The sequence below is a fragment of the Rhinatrema bivittatum genome, chromosome 6 (assembly GCF_901001135.1).
Source record: "Rhinatrema bivittatum chromosome 6, aRhiBiv1.1, whole genome shotgun sequence".
NCBI lineage: Eukaryota > Metazoa > Chordata > Amphibia > Gymnophiona > Rhinatrematidae > Rhinatrema > Rhinatrema bivittatum.
In genome coordinates, this window is record NC_042620.1 from 248,021,825 (window position 1) to 248,043,475 (window position 21,651).

General features: G+C 44.9%; 1 protein-coding gene across 5 annotated transcripts in view; it reads left to right on the forward strand.

Moving 5' to 3' along the window:
• Positions 1-21,651, forward strand: part of SLC19A1 (solute carrier family 19 member 1) — a 112,119-nt gene that overhangs the window by 51,883 nt on the left and 38,585 nt on the right. For all 5 annotated transcript variants that reach the window (XM_029606743.1, XM_029606740.1, XM_029606744.1 and 2 more), the window contains exon 2: positions 9,364-9,977. In XM_029606743.1, coding sequence (XP_029462603.1) covers positions 9,738-9,977 — 240 coding nt within the window. In that variant the 5' untranslated portion in view covers positions 9,364-9,737. The remainder of the gene's footprint in view (positions 1-9,363; positions 9,978-21,651) is intronic.

Below are 21,651 nucleotides of genomic sequence, written 5' to 3' on the forward strand. Positions count from 1 at the left end.
CCCACACAGAAATAATTGTAAAACTATACTAATAAGCAGAATAAATGTTTCAAAACAGCTATGAACATCCAACAATTAAAAACGCATAAAAACTATTAAACATTCTCCAAACACCAATAAAATATTTCAAAAAAGCAGACATCACACAATTAAAATGGCAGTCAAGAAAAATAAACTTAAAAAGCCACCTTTACTTACCCCCTCCAGCAGCTCTCCTACTCCCCTTCCCTGCAGGCCGTGGCACTCACCAGAAGCAGCAGTAGAAGCTAAGCTCTATACTTATGGTCCTCTTCCTTAGTGCCCATGTCTCTCACACACACACACCATACCAGTCATGCCCCCATGACCAGTTTCTGTCTCTCACACACCAATCATCTCCCAAACAGTCTTTGGCACACACACACCAGTCACCTTCCTGAACAGTTTCTCTCATGCCATACACACACACACACAGGCTTCCCACTCCCGTGTTCTACTTACATATACGGGCTTCTCACTCTCATAATCACTTTCTCACACACACACACACACACACAAGTCACCTTCCTGAACAGTTTCTCTCATGCCATATACACACACACACACACACACACACACACACACACACACACACACACACAGGCTTCCCACTCCCGTGTTCTACTTACATATATGGGCTTCTCACTCTCATAATCACTTTCTCTGTCTCTCTCTCTCTCTCTCACACACACACACTCACTCACTCACCAGTCTCTCACTCCCATGCTTGTTCTCTCCACATGCACAGGCTTCTCATTCCCATAATCACTTTCTCTCTGTTACACACACACCAGTCTCTCTCATTTCCATGCTCACTCTCCACGTGCACAGGCTTCTCATTCCCTGAATCACATTCTCTCACATTCACACACACACACCAGTCTCTTTCTCTCACACACACCATCACCTTACCAAGCAGTCTCTCTCTCTCATGCATGCACACTCACCCTGGTTTCTCACTCCCATGCTTTCTTTCACCCCCACAACACCAGGCTTCTTACGCCCATGCTTTCTCACATACCCAGACTTCTCCCTTCCATGCTTTTTCTCTCTCTCACACACACACATCAGTCACCTCCCTGACTAATGTCTCACACTCTCACACACAAATCGGTCATCTCCCTGAGCAATCACTTTCATTGTCTCTCACATACACACACACACATCAGCTCTCTGACCAGTCAATCACACACAGGCTGGCTGGCTGCTTCTCTCTCTTTCTCTCACTCACTTCCTCTTCTCCCCCGAGCACAAATGGGAGCTGCAGCAGCCTCCGCTGGCCAAGAAAGAAGAATCCCATCGGCCGCGGGAGGCTCGTGCTGCTCTCTCCTTTCTCCATTACCGGCTGCTTCAACTGCTCGGGGGCCGATGCTGCAGCCGCCGCTGCTACTTTTTCGCGCGGCTCTCTCTCCTTCCCGCGCACCACGATTCACTTCCTGTTCCGGGTCACGGGAGGGGGGGGGGCAGGCGCAGGAAGAAGAAAAGGCCCAGCCGCGGGTGCAGAGCTTCTTCTAGCGCCGCTGCCGTTCCCGCTGGGCTTGAACGTGCTGACAGCCCGGCGGCAACGGCAGCAGGAGAGACCGGGAGCGCGCGACCCCTGCGTTTTGGGCGTTCGACCCCCGCCGGGGTCGCGACCCATAGGTTGAGAACCGCTGTTCTAGAGGTAAGCGGGTTACGTTTTATGAACACTGGTTCTGTTATAAATAAAGGTGGAATCTTTAAATAAGAAGGTTAGAGTAGCAGTGCCTTATGCCTAAAGTCTAAGGCTATCCTGTAGTTCCCCATATGAAACTCCTCAGTAAACTAAAAAGCCATGGGATAGGAGGCTTTTTCTCAATGCAGATTAGTAACTGGTTGAAAGACAGGAAACAAGAGTAGAATTTAAATGGTCAGTTTCCTCCGTGGAGAAAGGTGAATAGTGGAGTGCCCCAAGGATTTGTCCTGTGACCATTGTTCAACATGCTCTTTAATTAACTAGAAAGGGGAGTGATGAGTGAAGTGATCAAATTTGCAGATGATACACAAATATTCAGGATAGTTAAAACATACATGGATTGTGAGGAACTACAGAAGGACCTTATGAGACTGGAGAACTGGGCATTTACTTGGCAGATGAAATATAATGCAGACAGGTGCACATAGGGAAAACTAACCCTAATTTTAGATACACAGTAATGGGTTCCACATTAGGAATAACCACTCAGGAAAAGGATCTAAGAGTCATTGTTGACAATATGTTGAAATCCTTACCTTCAGTGTGATGACAGCCAAAAAAGGAAACAGGAATATTTGGAAAAGAATGGTAATAAAACAGAATATCATAAGATCTCTGTATAGATTAGTAGTGCAGTCACATCTTGAGTATTGTGTAAATTCTTGTCGGCCCATCTCAAAAAGGATATAGCAGAGTTAGAAAACATACAGAGAACGGCAACAAAAATGTTTAAGGGGTTGGAACATCTCCTTTATAAAGAAAGGCTAAACAGGTTAGGGGTCTTCAGCTTGGAGAAGAGACGATGGAGGGAGCGATTTGATTGAAGTCTACAAAATCATGACTGGAGTAGAACAGGTAAACGGAATGACTATTTACTCTTTGAAATAGCACTAGGAATAGGGGATACGCCTTTAAGTTAACAGGTAGCAGATTTAAAATAAATTGGAGAAATTATTTTTTCATTCAATGCACAATCAAGCTGTGCAGTTGGTTGCTTGAGAATGTGGTCAGGGCAACTAACATAGCTACCGTAGGTTTAAAAAGGGTTTTGACAAGCTCATGGAAGAAAAGTCCATAGTTAGTAATTAACCAGGTGACTTAGGGAGCCCCACCATTTGTCAAAGGGACTGAGCAGCAAAATAATTGACTCTGCTTTTAGGAATTGCCACTGTTGAAGATAGACCAAAGGTCCATCAAGCCCAGCATCCTAACCCAGTATGGCATTTTTAATGTTGTGCTTTTCATGACTTTGTCGGGTGAATATGCACACTCTGTTTCTATCCATATGTAATAGGGAGGTAGATACCCTAAATAAATACATTTATAAATTTCCTGGACTTGGGAGCTGGGCTGGAGGCTTCGATTGTTGAAAATGGCGAGCCCAAGAAAGAGAGAGACCTATGTTAAGTGCTAGCCCCCCTGCAAGATTAAGAAGGCAGAGCAGAAGAGAAAATGGAACAAAACTAAAAAAAAAAAAAATCACAGAAACAAGCAGGCTGTTCCTCCAAGCTGAGACACATTGAAGCAGCAACAGCAAAAGGAGAGTGACTGCAAAAGCCAGGAACATCATGGTTGATTCGTCGGAGGGAGGAAAGAGCTGGCGGAAGAAGGATCGCGACAGGGAAGGAAGCCGGTAGGAAAAAGGAGCTGATGCCCTAGAGAAGAGAGAGGCACCAAAAGAAAATGAGAGAGAGGCTGCGAGCAAGTACAGAGTTGGAGCATCACTCTCGCCATTCCTTCTCACAAATGCAGACTGCCACTCTCTCCCTTTTCCCGTGCCGTCCTTGAACCGCTGTTGAGAGGGAAGAGGGGCCTGCGTCTGCTCTCGTTGCTGCACGCTGTCAAGCCAGAGGGGAGAGAGAGCCTGCTGCAATTGCAGTCGGGGCCGAGCTGAGTGGTGAGGAGGCCAGTCGGAAAAAGATGAGTTGCATGGAGAAAGGGGCCAGCTGGAGAGGAGCGGCATCGCAACTTCGCCAAGGCCAGGCTCACTTTTTCTGCCTTTGCCTCGCTGATGCAGCCATTCCTTACCACCAAGGGGGGGGGGGGACGACTCGGGAGAAGAGAAGAAACAGATCGTGGGACTACATCGCCTAGAATACTGATAGAGCCGATTCATAAATCCTAATAAAGGTAAAGGAACTGGCCAGCCGGCAGCAGGATGGAGGTAATGGCAATCATCGTCTCTGCCAGTGGCGTCCTCCTCCTATGTCAGGCTGCGCGCTGCTGCTGGGCCTGAAGTGAAGCAACTGCCCGCCTGATCCCTGCGACTACCATTTGCCAACGTCTGCCCAGTCCTCTTCTGCCTATAATTGGGTAAGTCCCTAATCTTACTGCCCGTCGTCGCCACGATGATAATTTTAATGAAAAAAAAAAGAGAGACTAGCATCGTGACCTTTGGGGAAGTCCTGACGCTGTGACTAGGATGCCCGTGCCTGTTTGCTGAAGTCAGTGATGTCCGTGGGATACCCGCTGCTCGGGAGGGGGCCCAATTTTGTTAAAAAAATAAAGCAAAATTAAATTTTAACATTTGGGAAATACAAAGGTTCTGGCCAGGAAAGGAGACCCTGACCACCTGACCAACCCCACCTCCTGACCTCCAGCATTACTTTAAAAATTGTGGCTAACCCCATTTGGGAGACCTGCCTAACTTGGGATTTAAAATCCCCTAGAATCCAGGGAATTTTAATTATGGGTCCCAGGAGAGACCCTGCAGACCCCAATCCAGGCGTTGTCCAGAAATTGGAAACTGAGGAATTTAAATAACAAATGTCTGCTGTCAGCTGTAAAATGATCTTTAAATAAAGAAATGACCTATATACATTTTGTTGAACCAGAATAATTCATTTGTTAATGAGAAGCATATTTTGAACATCTGTAACGAAAACAAAATTAAAGTTTAAAGGCAGATGGTAGGGTCCAGCCACCCATAAAACTAGCAGACCAGCCAAAACATCTCAGAAGAAGCAAGGAAGTTCCGAAGTTGTATCTGGGGGATACATGGTTATGGCTTCACTAGCGATGGGTGAACAGGTCAGTACAGCAATACAAGAACTGGGAAAAGCAGAAATCCATTATATAATATCAGGCACCCCTGAACCAAAATAAAAGGGAAACATTCTGAAAATTCTATTTAGGTGACCCAAAGTCTTGGACAGGCTAACCAGTACAGAATAAGGGAACACCTATCCTAAATATAAGGAAATAGAGCCTGATGACATCACGGCGCATAGCTCTAAGGAAGCCAGAGAAGGAGAGGGACAGTTTGGAAGTTGTACGGTAGTGAGGCTGAACTTGATGGGAGCAGAAGTGCTGTCAAGGTGCTCTTTCAAAGAGGGTAAAAGTGACAAAACACTTTAAGGGGAAAGAACAGCAATTACATATAAATTAAGCGTGAATGGGATGTGTGACTGTAGAAAATACACTGTATCCAGTAAAGGTAAGGTCAAGTCAGTGAAGGTAATGCTAATACTAATGTTGCATCGTGGAGACTTGGCAGCTTAATTAAGATAGTGGGAAGGCTGAGAGTGTATGCCGAGATTGTATGCCAGGGAGAAAAGTACAATTTGTTCAGGGAACAAGATAAGCAAATGTTATATAGCCCTACATTAACCTTCCACTGTGTCTCCTGCCACTTAATTGGTAATAGTGAACAGCACCAATTATCTACCCTGACCATTCTATCTCCCTTGTTACAAAAGGTAGCATAGTAAGAAAAAAATACAGTGTTGAAGCCCTGAGAATGAGACATCCATAAGTGACAGCTGAATATAGCACAGTTCTTTCCCTTAGGTAGGGACATTTTAATTATTATTTATTTTGACTGGCTAGACTCTGTAAACGCTAAGACGTTGAAGATACGCTGAGGGAACACGCATATATCAGGCTGCAGAAGACTGGTCAGTGCAGGGAGGCAGACTCTCTTTTTGAGTTGTTTAAGAGATAGGCAGTTGGGAGAAAAACCAAGAAGAAAGGAGAGATTGCCACCAGATAGAGATAAGTGAGAGCACACACCAACAGTAGTTGGTACCAATATCAACAGCTACTACAGATGAAAGTAAAGAAACAGAACAGAGAAAAAGTGAAAGAAATTAAAAGAAAGAGAAAACAGATACAGACATAAGACAACTGAATAGACAAAAGAAATTTAGAGAGACACATATTCTTACCTAGAGCACTCCATCCCTGGTTAGTCTAGAAACCTAGAAAGATACAAAAATAACACACAGGATCAATTCTTGAGAATATACAACACAGACAATTTTACGATACAAGATAAGAGGTCTTTTTATTAGTTTATACTTATTTGACAGCTTGAATAAAAGCTTGGTACATGGATGCATACTATCTGGAGTCTTTATAGTGACAGAAACTAAAAGGAAAGGAAAATACAAAGGTTTATATATAGATAGACAGATAATATGTGTGTGTATGTATTTATGTATGTATGTGTATATATATATATATATATATATATATATATAAAGCAAAAAAAAAACCAATTTATCCTATGGTATCCTTTCAATTCAAACATTTTTAATTTCTTCATTCATTTAATAAAAATCTTTACACTTAAACCACATATTAAACCCTCCATTATTAACCAATAGTACAGCACTCATACATACACCTCATCCACACCAATCATATTTCAAATATGCCTCAAACACTATATCTCAAAATGCATGCAAAGTTTAGACAAACCTATCACTCCTAATCCCTTAAAAATCATGTTCAGTATCACAAATATAGCATTTTTTTCTTATTTTCAACCACCGAACAAAGACCTAAGTTTCACCTAACAAAAGGCTTCTCCAGGGGAATATTTCACATTTCAACCATTAAAGCAAATAATATCAGATGCGTTAGCAAAGTTCATTCATAAATTTTGCTTTTGCTTTCTCCTGTCACCAGGCTCAAACTGTTTAAAGCAGTTGTATACATTTTGTCTTGTTAGTGCACTGTCAACTCTTCTTAGGTTTTGTCCCAACGACCAGTCCGTTTCTGTTTTTTGCAGGTGCTCTCCACCAACTCAAAGGTACCATGGTTCTTCAGTTGTAGCAGAAGTTGGAGAGTGCAGGATATAGATGCTCTCATTCGGATGTGGCCGTGGGGACAGGATGGCATTTGCCTTCCCACCGAGGCCACTGCTAGGCGGGATCGTTCAGAAGATGGTCTCTGGAAGCTGTTGTAGGCCTTTCTGCAGAGACTGTGGGTGGGCAGTCCTCTAAGGCTGCCACTCTGGACGGAGCAGATGCATCAAAGACCCATTCCACACGATGATCCAGGTTATTTTTGTTGTACGGTTTGGCCCTCGAAAAGGGCTCGGGTGTTGAAACATGGTTATACTTTTGCAGTGATTTCCACTTTGCGCCAAGCCAGAAAAGATTTTTCTATGTCTCTGGCTTTTGTTACAGTTGGAGAGTTGAGAGGCCTGGTGTGAGGAGCGAAGTTCTCTCCCTCTCAAGGGGAAATTCCTTTAATTTTGGAATTTCTCCCAGAAGGTTTGCTTAAAGGCTTGGCCCTTACCACCCTGAAGTTTCAAGTAGCAACTCTCGCTTGTTATAGGGGGCGAGTCAGTGGCGGGCCATTGTCTTCTCATCCAGAGGTGTTCCGGTTCTTGAATGGTTCCCACCTTTTGTCCACTGCATGGTCTTTTTCTTTCTACTACTTATCTTGAAGGCATTTGTTTTCTCGTGGCAATCTGTTCAGCGCATCTGATTTCCAAGCTGCACAGACTTCTCGTCGTGGGCCATTTCAGTGTACAACTTCATTTCCTTTGCTGATAGTGATTTCAGAAGTTTCAGTTGGATCACTCTTTTTCCCCTGCCCACACTGGACAGGGATAGTGCTATGTGCGATTATCATCTTTTGTGGGCCTTGGATCTCGGGAAGCATCTGCTGAAGTACTTGAGAATTTCTAAATCTTTCAGGAAGTAGGATCAGCTGTTTATGATCCATGATGGAGGTAAATAAGGAGAACGGGCAACTATAGCCCGTTGGAAAAATGATTTCATCACGGCCGCCTGTGTGGTTGCCGAGATTCCTTTCTCTAAGCGGCTTAGAGCTCAGGCGGTATCATGGGTGGAATCTTTTATTGTCTCTGGCCGAGTTTTCCCGAGCAAGCAATATAATATTCCTTGTATCCCTTCCCAGGCATTACCGCTTGGAAGTTCGGGCTCCGAAGGCCGCAGCCTTCTCACCTGCAGTGGTAACTGGACCACGGGCAGCCTCCTGCTCTGTTCGGGAGTAGCTTTGGTACATCCCACTTGTGGGGCTTGGCCTGCCTGAGTGCAGAGGAAGGAGAAGTTATTACTTACTGATAAATTTCCTTTTCTCTAATGAAGGCAGGCCAATCCCCGACCCACCCTTGGCTGCCGATTTTGCCTTTGCTTCGCCCTTTAGGTGCATACATTACAGAGTGGTGTTCCTGCTATTCGTTGGAGGACTGGTCAGTGTCTTAACCAGTCCCTCAATCTAGTGAATGTTAATTCTTTTATCCGAGCTCAGTGTTCCCTGTTGGTAGGAAGCATGTCCAGTTTGTCTTTTCCAGAGAATACTGGCTGGCAGATGTTGGGGCAGAGCTTTTACTCTGTATCCATCTGCTGGTAGAGGTGCACAACCCACTTGTGGGGATTGGCCTGCCTTCCTTAGAGGAAAGGAAATTATCAGGTAAGTAGTAGTTTTTCCTTCCTTCGTCTGACGGTGTACTTAAGAAGTCTGGTCACCCTAAGAATATGCATCTTAAAACATTTGTAAGTTTTGTAAAAGTATCAAACTATTTTGCTGACGTAAAAAAAAAAAAATGTTGTTTTTTTTGGTGGGCTGACTTAGTGCTCTCTTGTTCTGCCTGTTTGCATTTTGTAACTGAGCTATTTATTAAATAAGATCTGCTTATGGAGCTCAAATCTTTCATTAACACATGAAAGGGATAAGAGGATTTGGCTAGCATTCAGTCCTTTATATGAATATCTTCAAGCTGAAACTATGGAAAAGAAAATTGACAAACAGAAATAAGAAGTTGTTGCTTACTTGTCTAAAGTCCATGTTATGTTGGCTTAGTAAACCATTAACAGATTTGTTTCTCCTTGCCCAGCTTGAATAAAGGTTATCAAATGTCTTATAGGCCATCCGAGGCAGTATGTCCTAATCCTGGCATAGCTCTGTCAGCTAACATACTGAACCAGTCTTGGTTTTAAAGCTCCCATTCTGTATCATTCCCTGATGTGTCAATACAAAACGTGTGCTACAAATCTGAGAAATTCTTAGACCTGAAAGTTGTAAAAACCAGACACTGACTCAGTGTCCCTGGTGGATTTGGAGATGGCTGAGATACATATCCTCCATTCCCTTCAGGATTGCCCACCTTGCTTTCCTTGCTTAAAATCAGGATGGCTTGCTCATCCTGTCTACTCTGTACTGGGGCTTTTCGACACTTGGGGCTGTTCAGTTCCTCCCTCCTTGTTAGATCTGTTTTGTAAGTCCCCACTATTCCTTTCTGTGTTGAGAGACTGCTTGACCCTTCTCTCATCAGGGCGGCTGTTGTCTCTGGTTCTGTCTTTGTGGAAATGAGTTTTACCTTCCTGTGCACATTTTTGGTCTTGAATTTTGTTTTCCTCTATTCTGTTTTACAGATGGCATCCACTGTCAGCATGAGCTATTCCCTGTACTTCTGTCAGGATAAAGGACATGTTTACATCTAATATTAAAACGAATAGAAGTCATTTCCTTAATGTTTCCCAAAGACACACATTTGAGTACAATGCTTGTGTGCCTCCCACCAAGTGAAAATATTTGTGCTGGCACAACAGAGAATTCCTGCAATATAGAGCCTGCTGCAGCCTAAGGACAAAGACCCAAAGCAAAGACGGTTTGCTGAAGCCAGAGCTGTACCTGAGGATTTCCCAAATCCTTATTGATAGCTCTCAGATTGCGCATATTCTGTGAGATTCATAACACCAAGTTCCTCCCCCCTCACCCACCACACGGTGAGTCTGTTAGAAGAATCATGGCTATAGAGAGTAAGGACACCCGAGAGCCCCAGTTCTTGAAGCCCCGGGATCTGGTGTGCAGAACAGTGGAGCAGGATTCCAAGCTCGCCGATCTGGTACATGAAGCTGAGCCCCAGCGCTGGAAGTGCATGGTCGTCTTCCTCTGCTTCTATGGCTTTATGACCCAGATCAGACCCGGAGAGAGCTTCATCACCCCGTTGCTCCTGGGATCCGACAAAAACTTCACCAGAGAAGAGGTGAGTGTGGCCTCACGGGTATTACTGATTAGTGTGAGATTTGAGTGTTGGAGGTTATGTTTAATCCACTGCTGAAGACAGGCTGTGGTGAGGTGTAGTAAACATAATGCCGTGCCCTGGCATTCCAAAAGGATTTAGACATTTTAAGAAAATGAGCAAATAAATGACAGGTGAAATTTTCTGTAGTTGAATAAATGCATGGTGATACATTTAGAGTTCACTGAAAGGCATGAAAATTATGTATTGCATGAGCCTGTACTTCCCAGAACAAGTCAGCAAAAGGACTTAAGTGTATAGTGCACTTTAAATTGGACTTTGGTGCCCATTGTTTGGCTTAATGTATGCTAGAAAATATATTAATCAAGGGATTATGTGCAGGTTGGAAGCTATTCATTTTTGCTAATCTGGCAAGTTCTTACAGTGAATTCCTTCTACATTTTTTATCTGATTTCAATGAGTCAAACCTCATTGGAACGCTATTGAGCTGTAAATATGCAACTGTGGAAAATATTATCTAATTCAGTACTGAAAATTATTTTCTTGTATCTCTAGCCTCCTTGTTATGTTGCAGCCAGAGCAGCAAAATTCAGCTCTTGTGGAATTTTTGGAACTTCTGGAACTGCAGGAACCAGGAATTTCAGTTCCCCAACAAGTTTCCTCCTAACTTTCCCACCAATTCGAACTGCTGAAGTAACATACTATGACAAAAGTGGTCAAAAAAATACAACAAAATCAGAAGTGAATCAAGCCCCTTATCAGCCTGGATTAGCATCCTGTCCTCCGGGGTTAAAGTATTATGTTCTTGTCTAAACCCTGATTGACAAGGATGGAAAACATTCTGCTTATATAAAAAATGTCGCACTTGATACACTGTTCTCTCAATTTTACCCAAAAAGAAGGTTTAAAACTGGGCGAAAAATATCAACGTAATCTAGAACAAGGTTCTGTTTCTTTAATACTATTACTTTCAAGGCCTTTGGCACAGTTCCTGATTCTAAACTAGAACAAACAATGGGGCTGATGTAATTGTGTGCTGAAAGCGGGTGCTGAACACTCAGCGCCTGCTTTCCTAATGTGTCCCCAGGCACCCTTCCTGGGGGCGCCATGGAATATTTAAATTAGGGATCATGTTATCAAGGTGGGAGCGCTCAGCTATTAATGCCTGCTATTAGCTGTTCGGAGTGAATAGCTAATGGCCTCATTCACATGCATTTGTATGTGATGAGCACTATTAGATTCATCCCTCGCTGGACGCGCGTTGTTGAGGTGTTAATTGCATAAGGGGATTAGTTAGTGCCTGTACAACCTGCCATATTGGGTCAGACCAAGGGTCCATCAAGCCCAGCATCCTGTTTCCAACAGTGGCCAATCCAGGCCATAAGAACCTGGCAAGTACCCAAAAACTAAGTCTATTCCATGTTACTTGTTGCTAGTAATAGCAGTAGCTGTCAACTTAATTAATAGAAGGTAATGGACTTTTCCTCCAAGAACTTATCCAATCCTTTTTTAAACACAGCTATACTAACTGCACTAACCACATCCTCTGGCAACAAATTCCAGAGTTTACTTGTGCGTTGAGTAAAAAAGAACTTTCTCTGATTAGTTTTAAATGTGCCACATGCTAACTTCATGGAGTACCCCTAGTCTTTCTATTATCTGAAAGAGTAAATGACCAATTCCCGTCTACCCGTTCTAGACCTCTCATGATTTTAAACATCTCTATCATATCCCCCCTCAGCCATCTCTTCTCCAAGCTGAAAAGTCCTAACCTCCATTCCCCTTATCATTTTGGTCGCCCTTCTTTGTACCTTCTCAATCACAATTATATCTTTTTTGAGAAGCGGCGCCAGAATTGTACACAGTATTCAAGGTGTGGTCTCACCATGGAGCGATACAGAGGCATTATGACATTTTCCGTTTTATTCACCATTCCCTTTCTAATAATTCCCAACATTGTTTGCTTTTTTGACTGCCGCAGCACACTGAACTGACAATTTCAATGTGTTATCCACTATGACGCCTAGATCTCTTTCTTGGGTGGTAGCACTTAATGTGGAACCTAACATTGTGTAACTTTTTCATTGAAATTGCCTAATTCAGGAGAAACGATTGCACATCCCTATATACAGATATAAACAGACAATGGAAAAAGTAAGTGTTATTGTTATTGATGTTTGGGTGGATCCTTGGACACTGTGGCAGCTGACCACGCCCATGGGGGAGCAGTCACGTGAAGGACCACAGTGTCAGGCTAGACTCTGGACACACAAACACGGATTTGAATCTTTTATTAGATAGTTTTGGAAACCACTAGAGGTGGCAGTAGTGAGTAGTAGATGTTGAGCCCGACTGTGCAGGTCTCCCACAGAAAGCTGGAACAGCGAATCCTCTGCTAGGCTATGCTGTAGAGGAAAGAGACTGAGAGTTATGAGTACACAATGAGAAGCATTCAGAGTTCCAGGTAGAATTAGGAGAAGCTCCGACACAGGGAGAGCAGACCCTCGAGGAGCGAGTACTTGATCCCTTAGAGCAGAGAGACTCAGTTGTATTGTACTCACGTAGCAGAACAGAGATTCCACTAGACGAGAGGTCTGGCACCGGAACAGAGGGCAGGCCCTCGAGGAGCGAGTACCTAGTTCCAGTGAAGCAGTGCTGTGGAATAGATGGTAGTTGTATTCACAGATGGAAACTTAGTCAAGTCTTCCAAGTAGAAAGGTTTGAAGATGCAGGCAGCGACTCAGGGAACATGGGCCCTCAAGGAGCGAGTACCGGTTTCCTTATAGCACCTGAAAGAAGCAGAAGAGGCCCCCGAGGAGCGAGTATCCCGTTAGCATCCCCGAAGAGTGTAAGAGTTCCAGATAGTGCTGGAGTGGCGAGCAGCTTCGGTACGGAGAGCGAATCCCATCCGTAGGGTTCCGTTGCTAACTCGATGAGCTAGCAAATACTGTAGGCTTAAATATCCGAGCAGCGTGACGTCATGTCAGGGGGATGCCCCTGAGGTTCGCGCCAATGTGGAAATAAAGATGAGGGTGGCGTGCGCGCCCTAAGGTACCTTGAAGGAGCATGGCGGGAGGCAGCACCAAAGCCGGTCCAGGGATGCCGGAGAGGACGGCAAAGAGACGCCGCAGCAGCCAGTAGTCTGAGGTGAGCGGGAGGAGCCGCAAGTAGTGAGAGGTAGGCAGGGCGAAGCCATCGAAGACCGATGGACGCAACAGTAAGCACAGAGAGAAAACAGACACAAGACAAATTGCTCAGGTAATTGATGCAAAAAAAGTCTCCCCTCCTGAATCTGCTCACGCTCTCCTAGAATACCTGACGAACCCTCAAATGAACAGCTGCAGGATGGCTTATGTATACCCGAAAAATAACGAGCAAACGGTTAAATATCGCTTTGCGTGTATTTTATGGTTTTGTGCAAAATGATATTTTCATGACCGCGCCTCTTTTGTTTAGTGAATAACGCAGTAAAGTGGAACTGTTAGCATGTGGTATTTTATAAAAGTACTGCACAATAATAGCTCTGCCATGGCTAAGTAAATAAGGCCCTCAGGAGATAGAGCAGCTTTTAAACTAGAACAAGGGGGAAAGCCGACAGTCACTCAGCAGTCCATGGTTCGGAGGAATGTATCCTTGAAGGATACTAATGAAACAGGAGAGTTAGGGCATCCCAACAGAGAGGTTCCATTTAAAGCAAACATAGTCCATGTGCCTATATGTAAAAAAATTACCGAAGCTAATGATTTCCGAATTATCCCTAACAACTGAAAAACAGGTTGTTAATACAAACAAAAAACACACTTTGAAATGTCTGTATGCCAGTGCCAGAAGTCTAAGAAGTAAGATGGGAGAGTTAGAGTGTATAGCAGCAAATGATGAGATTGACATAATTGGCATCACAGAGACTTGGTGGAAGGTGGATGATAACCAGTGGGACAGTGCTATATCAGGGTACAAATTATATCACAATGATAGGGAGGATCAACTTGGTGGGGGTGTGGCACTTTATGTCCGGGAGGGTATAGAGTCCAACAGGATAAAGATCATACAAGAGACTAAATGCTCAGTAGAATCAATATGGGTAGAAATCCCATGTGTGTTGGGTAAGAGTATAGTGATAGGAGTATACTTCTGTCCACCTGGACAAAATGGTCAGACAAGAACCAACAAGAGAGGGAGCTATTTTAGATTTCATTCTTAGTGGAACGCAGGATTTGGTGAGCGAGGTAACAGTGGTGGGGCCACTTGGCAATAGTGATCATAACATGATCAAATTTAAACTAATAACTGGAAGGGGGACAATGAGTAAATCTGCAGCTCTAACACTAAACCTTCAAAAAGGAAACTTTGATAAAATGAGGAAAATAGAAAAAAACTGAAAGGTGCAGCTGCAAAGGTTAAAAGTGTTCAACAGGCTTGGGCATTGTTTAAAAATACAATCCTTGAGGCGCAGTCCATATGTACTCCACGCATTAAGAAAGGTGGAAGGAAGGCAAAACGATTACCGTCATGGTTAAAAGGTGAGGTGAAAAAGGCTATTTTAGCCAAAAAAAAAATCCTTCAAAAATTGGAAGAAGGATCCATGTGAAGAAAATAGGATTTTTTATTTATTTATTTATTTATTTGTATTTTTCTATACCGGCATTCACGGAGTTCGTATCATGTCTGTTTACATAAAACAAGGGGTGAGAAATACATTATAACGTAAATAACTAATAACATAAGAGTATACATTAAAAAGTAAAACAAGTGCATGGAAGAAAAAAGTTACAATAAAACGGGGGTCATTCTAACTGGGATTAGAGTTAGAGGAAAGATAAAACAGTTTAACGAGAAGTAAAACATTTTAATGATTGGTAGATAGAGACTGTTTCAGTTTAATAGGAAATGATCAGTATTTAATAGGAAATGATCAGGATAAAACATAAGCACTGTCAAGTTAAGTGTAAAACATTGATAAGACAGGTGAAGAGAGAATTTGAAATGAAGCTGGCCATAGAGGCAAAAACTCATAATAAAAACTTTTTAAAATATATCCGAAGCAAGAAACTTGTGAGGGAGTTGGTTGGACCATTAAATGACAGAGAGGTTAAAGGGGCTATTAGGGACGATAAGGCCATTACAGAAAGACTAAATACATTCTTTGCTTCCATGTTTACTAATGAGGATGTTGGGGAGATACCAGTTCCGGAGATGGTTTTCAGGGGTGATGAGTCAGACAAACTGACTCATCACCCCTGAACGAAATCACTGTGAACCTGGAAGATTTAGTAGGCCAGATTGACAAACTAAGGAGTAGCAAATCACCTGGACCGGATGGTATGCATCCTAGGGTACTGAAGGAACTCAAAAATTAAATTTCTGATCTGTTAGTCAAAATTTGTTAACCTATCATTAAAATCATCCATTATGACTGGAGGATGGCCAATGTAATCCCAATATTTAAAAAAGGCTCCAGGGGTGATCCGGGTAACTATAGACCAGTGAGCCTGACTTCAGTGCCGGGAAAAATAGTGGAAACTATTCTCAAGATCAAAATCATAGAGCATATAGAAAGACATGATTTAATGGGACACAGTCAACATGGATTTACCCAAGGGAAGTCTTGCCTAACAAATCTGCTTCATTTTTCTGAAGGGGTTAATAAACATGTGGATAAAGGTGAACCGGTAGATGTAGTGTATTTGGATTTTCAGAAGGCATTTGACAAAGTCCCTCATGAGAGGCTTCTAAGAAAATTAAAAAGTTATGGGATAGGCGATGTCCTTTCAGGATTACAAACTGGTTAAAAGACAGGAAACAGAGAAGGATTAAATAGTCAATTTTCTCAGTGGAAAAGGGTAAACAGTGGAGTGCCTCAGGGATTTGTACTTGGACCGGTGCTTTTCAATATATATCTACTAGATAAGGGAGCCCTGACCAACGTGCTGCAAATGCGCAGTAGAGAGCAGCTCTACCGCGCATGCGAGCATGTCGGCCAGAGCAGAGTGTGCCCCCCCCCCAAAAAAAATGGCGCCTGCCAGGAGGAGCGGCGGCGAGGAGCAGGAGTGGCGGTGGCGACGACGACGAGCGGGAGGAGCAGGAGCGGCGGCGCACGCACGAGGGAGGGACACCCCCCTTCAAGCCGGTTATGGATGAGCTGAAAGGGGAGGGAGGAGAGAGTGAGCTGAGAGGGGGGAGGTAGAGGGAGGGAGGAGAGGGAGAATAGAGGGGGGAAGTGGGGGGAGGAGAGGGAGAATAGAGGGGGGAGGAGAGAGTGAGGTGGGGGGAGGGAGGGAGGAGAGAGTGAGGGGAGGGGGGAGGAAGTGGGAAGGAAATAGACCGAAAAATTTTTTTTAAATGTAGCCCATTGTTACGGGCTTAACGGCTAGTATATATATAAATGATCTGGAAAGGAATACGACGAGTGAGGTTATCAAATTTGCGGATGATACAAAATTATTCAGAGTAGTTAAATCACAAGCGGATTGTGATTCATTACAGGAGGACCTTGCATGACTAGAAGATTGGGCATCCAAATGGCAGATAAAATTTAATGTGGCGAAGTGCAAGGTGTTGCATATAGGGAAAATTAACCCTTGCTGTAGTTAGACGATGTTAGATTCCATATTAGAAGCTACCACCCAGGAAAAAGATCTAGGCATCATAGTGGATAATACTTTAAAATCATCAGCTCAGTGTGCTGCAGCAGTTAAAACAAACAGAATGTTAGGAATTATTAGGAAGGGAATGGTTAATAAAACGGAAAATGTCATAATGCCTCTATATCGCTCCATGGTGAGCCCGCACCTTGAATACTGTGTACAATTCTGGTCGCCGCACCTCAAAAAAGATATAGTTGCGATGGAGAAGGTACAGAGAAGGGCAACCAAAATGAGAAAGGGGATGGAACAGCTCCCCTATGAGGAAAGGCTGACGAGGTTAGGGCTGTTTAGCTTGGAGAAGAGACGGCTGAGGGAGGATATGATAGAGGCCTTTAAGATCATGAGAGGTCTTGAACGAGTAGATGTGAATCAGTTATTTACACTTTCGAATAATTAAAGGACTAGGGGGCATTCCATGAAGTTAGCAAGTAACACATTTAAGACTACTCAGAGAAAATTCTTTTTCACTCAACGCACAATAAAGCTCTGGAATTTGTTGCCAAAGAATGTGGTTAGTGTAGCTGGGGTCAAAAAAGGTTTGGATAAGTTCTTCAAGGAGAAGTTCATTAACTGCTATTAATCCAGTTTACTTAGGGAATAGCCACTGCTATTAATTGCATCAGTAGCATGGGATCTTCTTAGTGTTTGGGTAATTGCCAGGTTCTTGTGGCCTGGTTTGGCCTCCGTTGGAAACAAGATGCTTGGTCTGATCCAGCATGGCAATTTCTTATGTTCTTATGTCCTCTGGGAAATAACTACAGAAGCTTAATTTGCTGCAAGATGGTTCAGGCTGCACGTGAGTCTACACAGGACGAGTTAGAGGGAATGGCAGGAGCCTGTTCTGCGACCTCTGTCTGCTCTCTGTTCTGTGCTGGCACTACAAGGACCTCCAAAACACGCAAGGCATTCCCTCCCTGTCAAACTCCATGCATCAGGTGCTGGGGAATGGGGAGAAGAGGGGAAGAAGGGGAAAAACAGGGGGATGGATGCTAGGGGAAGGGGGAAATAGGGGGCAGGGCCTGGGAAAAGTGGGGGGTAAGCCAGGGGCAGGGGCTGGGAAAAGCAGGGGATAAGCCAGGGGCATGGATGCCGGGGGAAGTAGGAAAGAGGCAGAAGGGTGGGTGCTGGAGATCAGAAAAGTGAGGTGTTTGGTAAAGGCAAGGGGTAAGAATGGGGCTTAGGCATGAGGTGGTGGGGGGTGGCAGGCAAAGGAAAGGAATGAGATAGAAACGAAAAAGGTGGAGGAGTAGGCGAGAGAGCTAAAATATGTAATAAAAGCTAAGCAGGCGTGAGAAGAGAAGGGATTGCAGGGAAAGGAAAAGAGGTGAATGCTTGGAAGAGAATGAGGGAGAAGGATGAAGCATGGGCCTCTGGTGGCAGCAGCAGTAGTATGGGGTGCTGCTACAATACAAACCACGCAAGACAGGGAGGCAGGTCCCGTCCATTCACGTGCAGACGTCGTGTAAACAGTAGTGCGCACACACACACACACACGCCCCAGAAAAAAAGCAGAGGTAAAGTTTCTAAGGTCCATAGGAGTTGGGGTAGAGAGAGGGAGCCATGAGGTCCACTCCTTTTCCTGTTGGATCAGGAAAGGGAGAAGGAGTTGGGGAGAAAGGAAAGAGAGGAATCAGGATGGAGTGCAGGAAGAAGCTGGAATGAGCTGGGTGAGGAAGAGAGGTCCAGCGATTCAACTGAAGGGGGACAGGGGTGGGAGGGAGTGGAGGGGAAAAACCAGGGATTAATCTATGAATATTAGGCTGCATGGTGGGGGGGAGTGAAAGCCTCGGGGATCAAGCTGGCAGAGGGGGATAGGAGGGAGGGGATGGAGAAGGGTGGAAAGGGGAGATCTCGAGCACACCTGCACATAACCCTGTTATGTGTGTGTAACTTTACGCAAACTTGTAATAAGCATTTTGGGAGCAGAGTTGAAGCAGGGATAGGAATTGTGTGCATACTTGCATATTTTCAAAATTTATGTAGAGAATTTGACGCTCACAAGTGACACTCTGCTTGGAGCAAGTGTGCGAGTAAAGCTCCACATGTACTCGGCCAGTTAAGGCAGGATTTTCACAGTGAACTTGTGCGCGTGTACGCGGAGACTTCACCCCACAGTGTGTACGTGTTTTGGGGGGAGGAGAAGAGATGCACGAGCTTGTGTGTGTAGGGAGCAGAAGACTGGGCTCATAGGCACTGCTGCCCCTAGCTCTATCTCCAAATCTTTTAGAAGGTAATTTCGTAGAAATCTGTGGGTTGTTACACACACGTGATCAATTTTCAAAGCAAACTTACACGCATAAATTCGCTTTGAAACTGTGTTGGCAAAACTCCCTGCATTACTCACACATGCTAATTTGTGCAGGGAGTTTTTCGGAGAGAATGTTATGTGAATACATTTGAAAATGAAAAAGTATGCGCATAAATCCCAGCCCTGCCCAGACTCCTGCCCCCGGAATGCCTCTGCTGAGCCTGAGTAAATTTATGCACAAAATAGCATTTCATGCATACTTTTACTCAACAAACCCTAGGCAATTTTATAAAAGAACCTCATATGACTAATTTTTCTATTATGATACTTCAAAAGAAGCATTCCAATGTCCATAATTTGTGGTACAACTACAAATAATTGATACAAATTACATACAAATACATTGATTATAACTTAATAAGATATGATCAATGCTCCAAACTTTCTACAAATGTTTTAAAACCTATTTGGCTAATTTTATAAAGAATGTGTGTGCACCCATAAACACTTGCAACAGATGCCTTTCCTCAGGTGAGGAGGGCTCCGAGAGGGGGTCATCCGAGTCGTCTGAAGATATGCTGCAGTTTTATATCATACGCACACAAGTTCATATCATTTAAAATACCCTGCCGCATTATATGTGCGCGTGTGATCTTAACAGTTGCCTCGAGTAAATGTCCCGCACGTATTACCACCAAGGCTTTAGCGGTTTTTATATGTGTATGCTCACACAAGGGGGAAAACCAGGTTTTTCATGTCCTAATTTTGGGGGGGAGGGGGAGAGTACTGTAGGAGAGACAATGTGACACTGTATAAATCTACCACTGTGAAAGGGGCACTTTCAACTCAGGGTGGGTTGTCGGGGTGCGGTGTTACATTGGTGTGCTACAGACCCTTGCACTCTGGCCATGGGAGAGGGAATGAAGGCCCCCCCCCCCCCCTCTTGGAGGCGCCATGCAATATTTAAATTAGGGGTCGCGTTGTCAAGGAGGCTCTAGGGTTGCTTGCATGCCCCTAGCACTTCCTTGACAATGGGAGCCCGCGAGCGGTTGACTGTCCGCCGGTTTAGAAAACGGACGCCAAATTTATCAGCGTCCGTTTTCCTAATCGGCACACAGCCAGGGGTTCAGGAAACGGATGCATGATAACTGAGCGTCCGCTTCCTGAACCCGAACCACAGGCACATTTCTTTTAAACTTTTTTTTTTTTAATTTGTTTTAAGATTTTGTTCCTCCTACTTAATATCGCAACGATGTTAAGTAGGAGGATGTACAGGCAAGCAGGATGGTAGTCCTCACAAGTGGGTGATATCATCCGATGGAGCCCAGCATGGAAAACGTTTTGTCAAAGTTTCTAGAAGCTTTGACCGCACACTGAGCATGCCTAGCATGCCACGATCCACACGAGGTCCCTCTTCAGTCTCTTCTTTTCCGCTGTGCATTGCCTGGCAGTTTGTGGAGCTCCACTCTTTCTTTTTTTTCTCAAAAATATCATGATTTTTCCATCATTGGTCCCTCTTTGCAGACAGTGCCTCCTCGGCGTGGTAGGTTAAATTGCTGTTTTTCCATCCTTGCAGTCGATCCTGACATCTCGCCTCACAGTGATCGCCGGTCATCAGCCGCATGCCGGGTAGCTTTAATGGCATCATCCAGTTTTCGTAGGTGCCCCCTGCGCCCACGGACCATGTCCATCACAGATCCGCATGAGGTCTGTATCCTCTGCCTGGGGGTTTCGCATGACATCCATGGGTGTCTCTGTGTGATCAGATGACTCCCCCCCCAAAGGCCATCAAGCACGTCTTGATAAGATGGAGAAACTTTTTGGTTCTTCAAAGTCCACTCCATCCACACCGATATTGGACTCCTCGACACTGTGAGGAAGCGGGGAGCCCCTGGATTTTCTCCCTCTCACTGTTCCTCTCTCCACTTCTTCAAAGGATCGTAGGGACGGTGACAGATCCTCCATGATCTCACCGGTGACCCGGACATCGGGGTCCTCTGCTGCCTCGGCGCCGGGCAAGACCGGGCCGAGCACCGTGGGAGATTCCGCAAGCATCGCCACCGGTCGCCATCGGCGCATGGCTCCGGTTTCAGCGCAGTACTGGAGCCAGCCATACCGCCAATGAAGCGACCCCGGCCATTGGAAACCGCATCCTCCAATGCCTCTGGGAGTCCCAGGCGTTCCCCCATCGATGTCTGTGCTGGGCACCTGCCACCTCGGAGACCTGAGGAAGAGCAGGTGATGCCTCATCTCCCTCCCTTAGTCCTGGCCTCACCAGACTTTCAGGATGAGCTGGACCACAGGGTTCAGACTGTGGTGCTCAGGGCGCTTCAGATCATCAAACCACTGGCCCTCATATCGGTGACTGAGCCTTCGCTGTCGATCCTAGCACCCCTGCTGGAGCGTCTGGACTTCCTTTTAGGTGCCGCACTGATGCCCCCCACTGGAGCAATCTTGATTATTAGGTCCTCCAAGGAGGAAGATGCGGCCGGTGCCGTATTCCTGAGGCCTTGGTTCCCCGAGCCCTTACCGGGTCCCTCCAGCCCTCTTGATGCTAGGGGAGCCGTCGATTCCTGCAGTGCCCTCGAGGCCTCCAAAGTCATTGGAGCCCAGGGCTGATATCCCTTATGGGCCTTGCCCGCTCCGCACTGGCCCTAGTGAGGAGAAAGGACCTTACAATCTTTGGGGGGGATGATTCCACAGAATCTTCCTTTGACTAGTCGGACGACCCCCTCTCGGAGCCCTCCCCACCTGAGGAAAGGCATCGGTTGCTCCCCCGAGGATC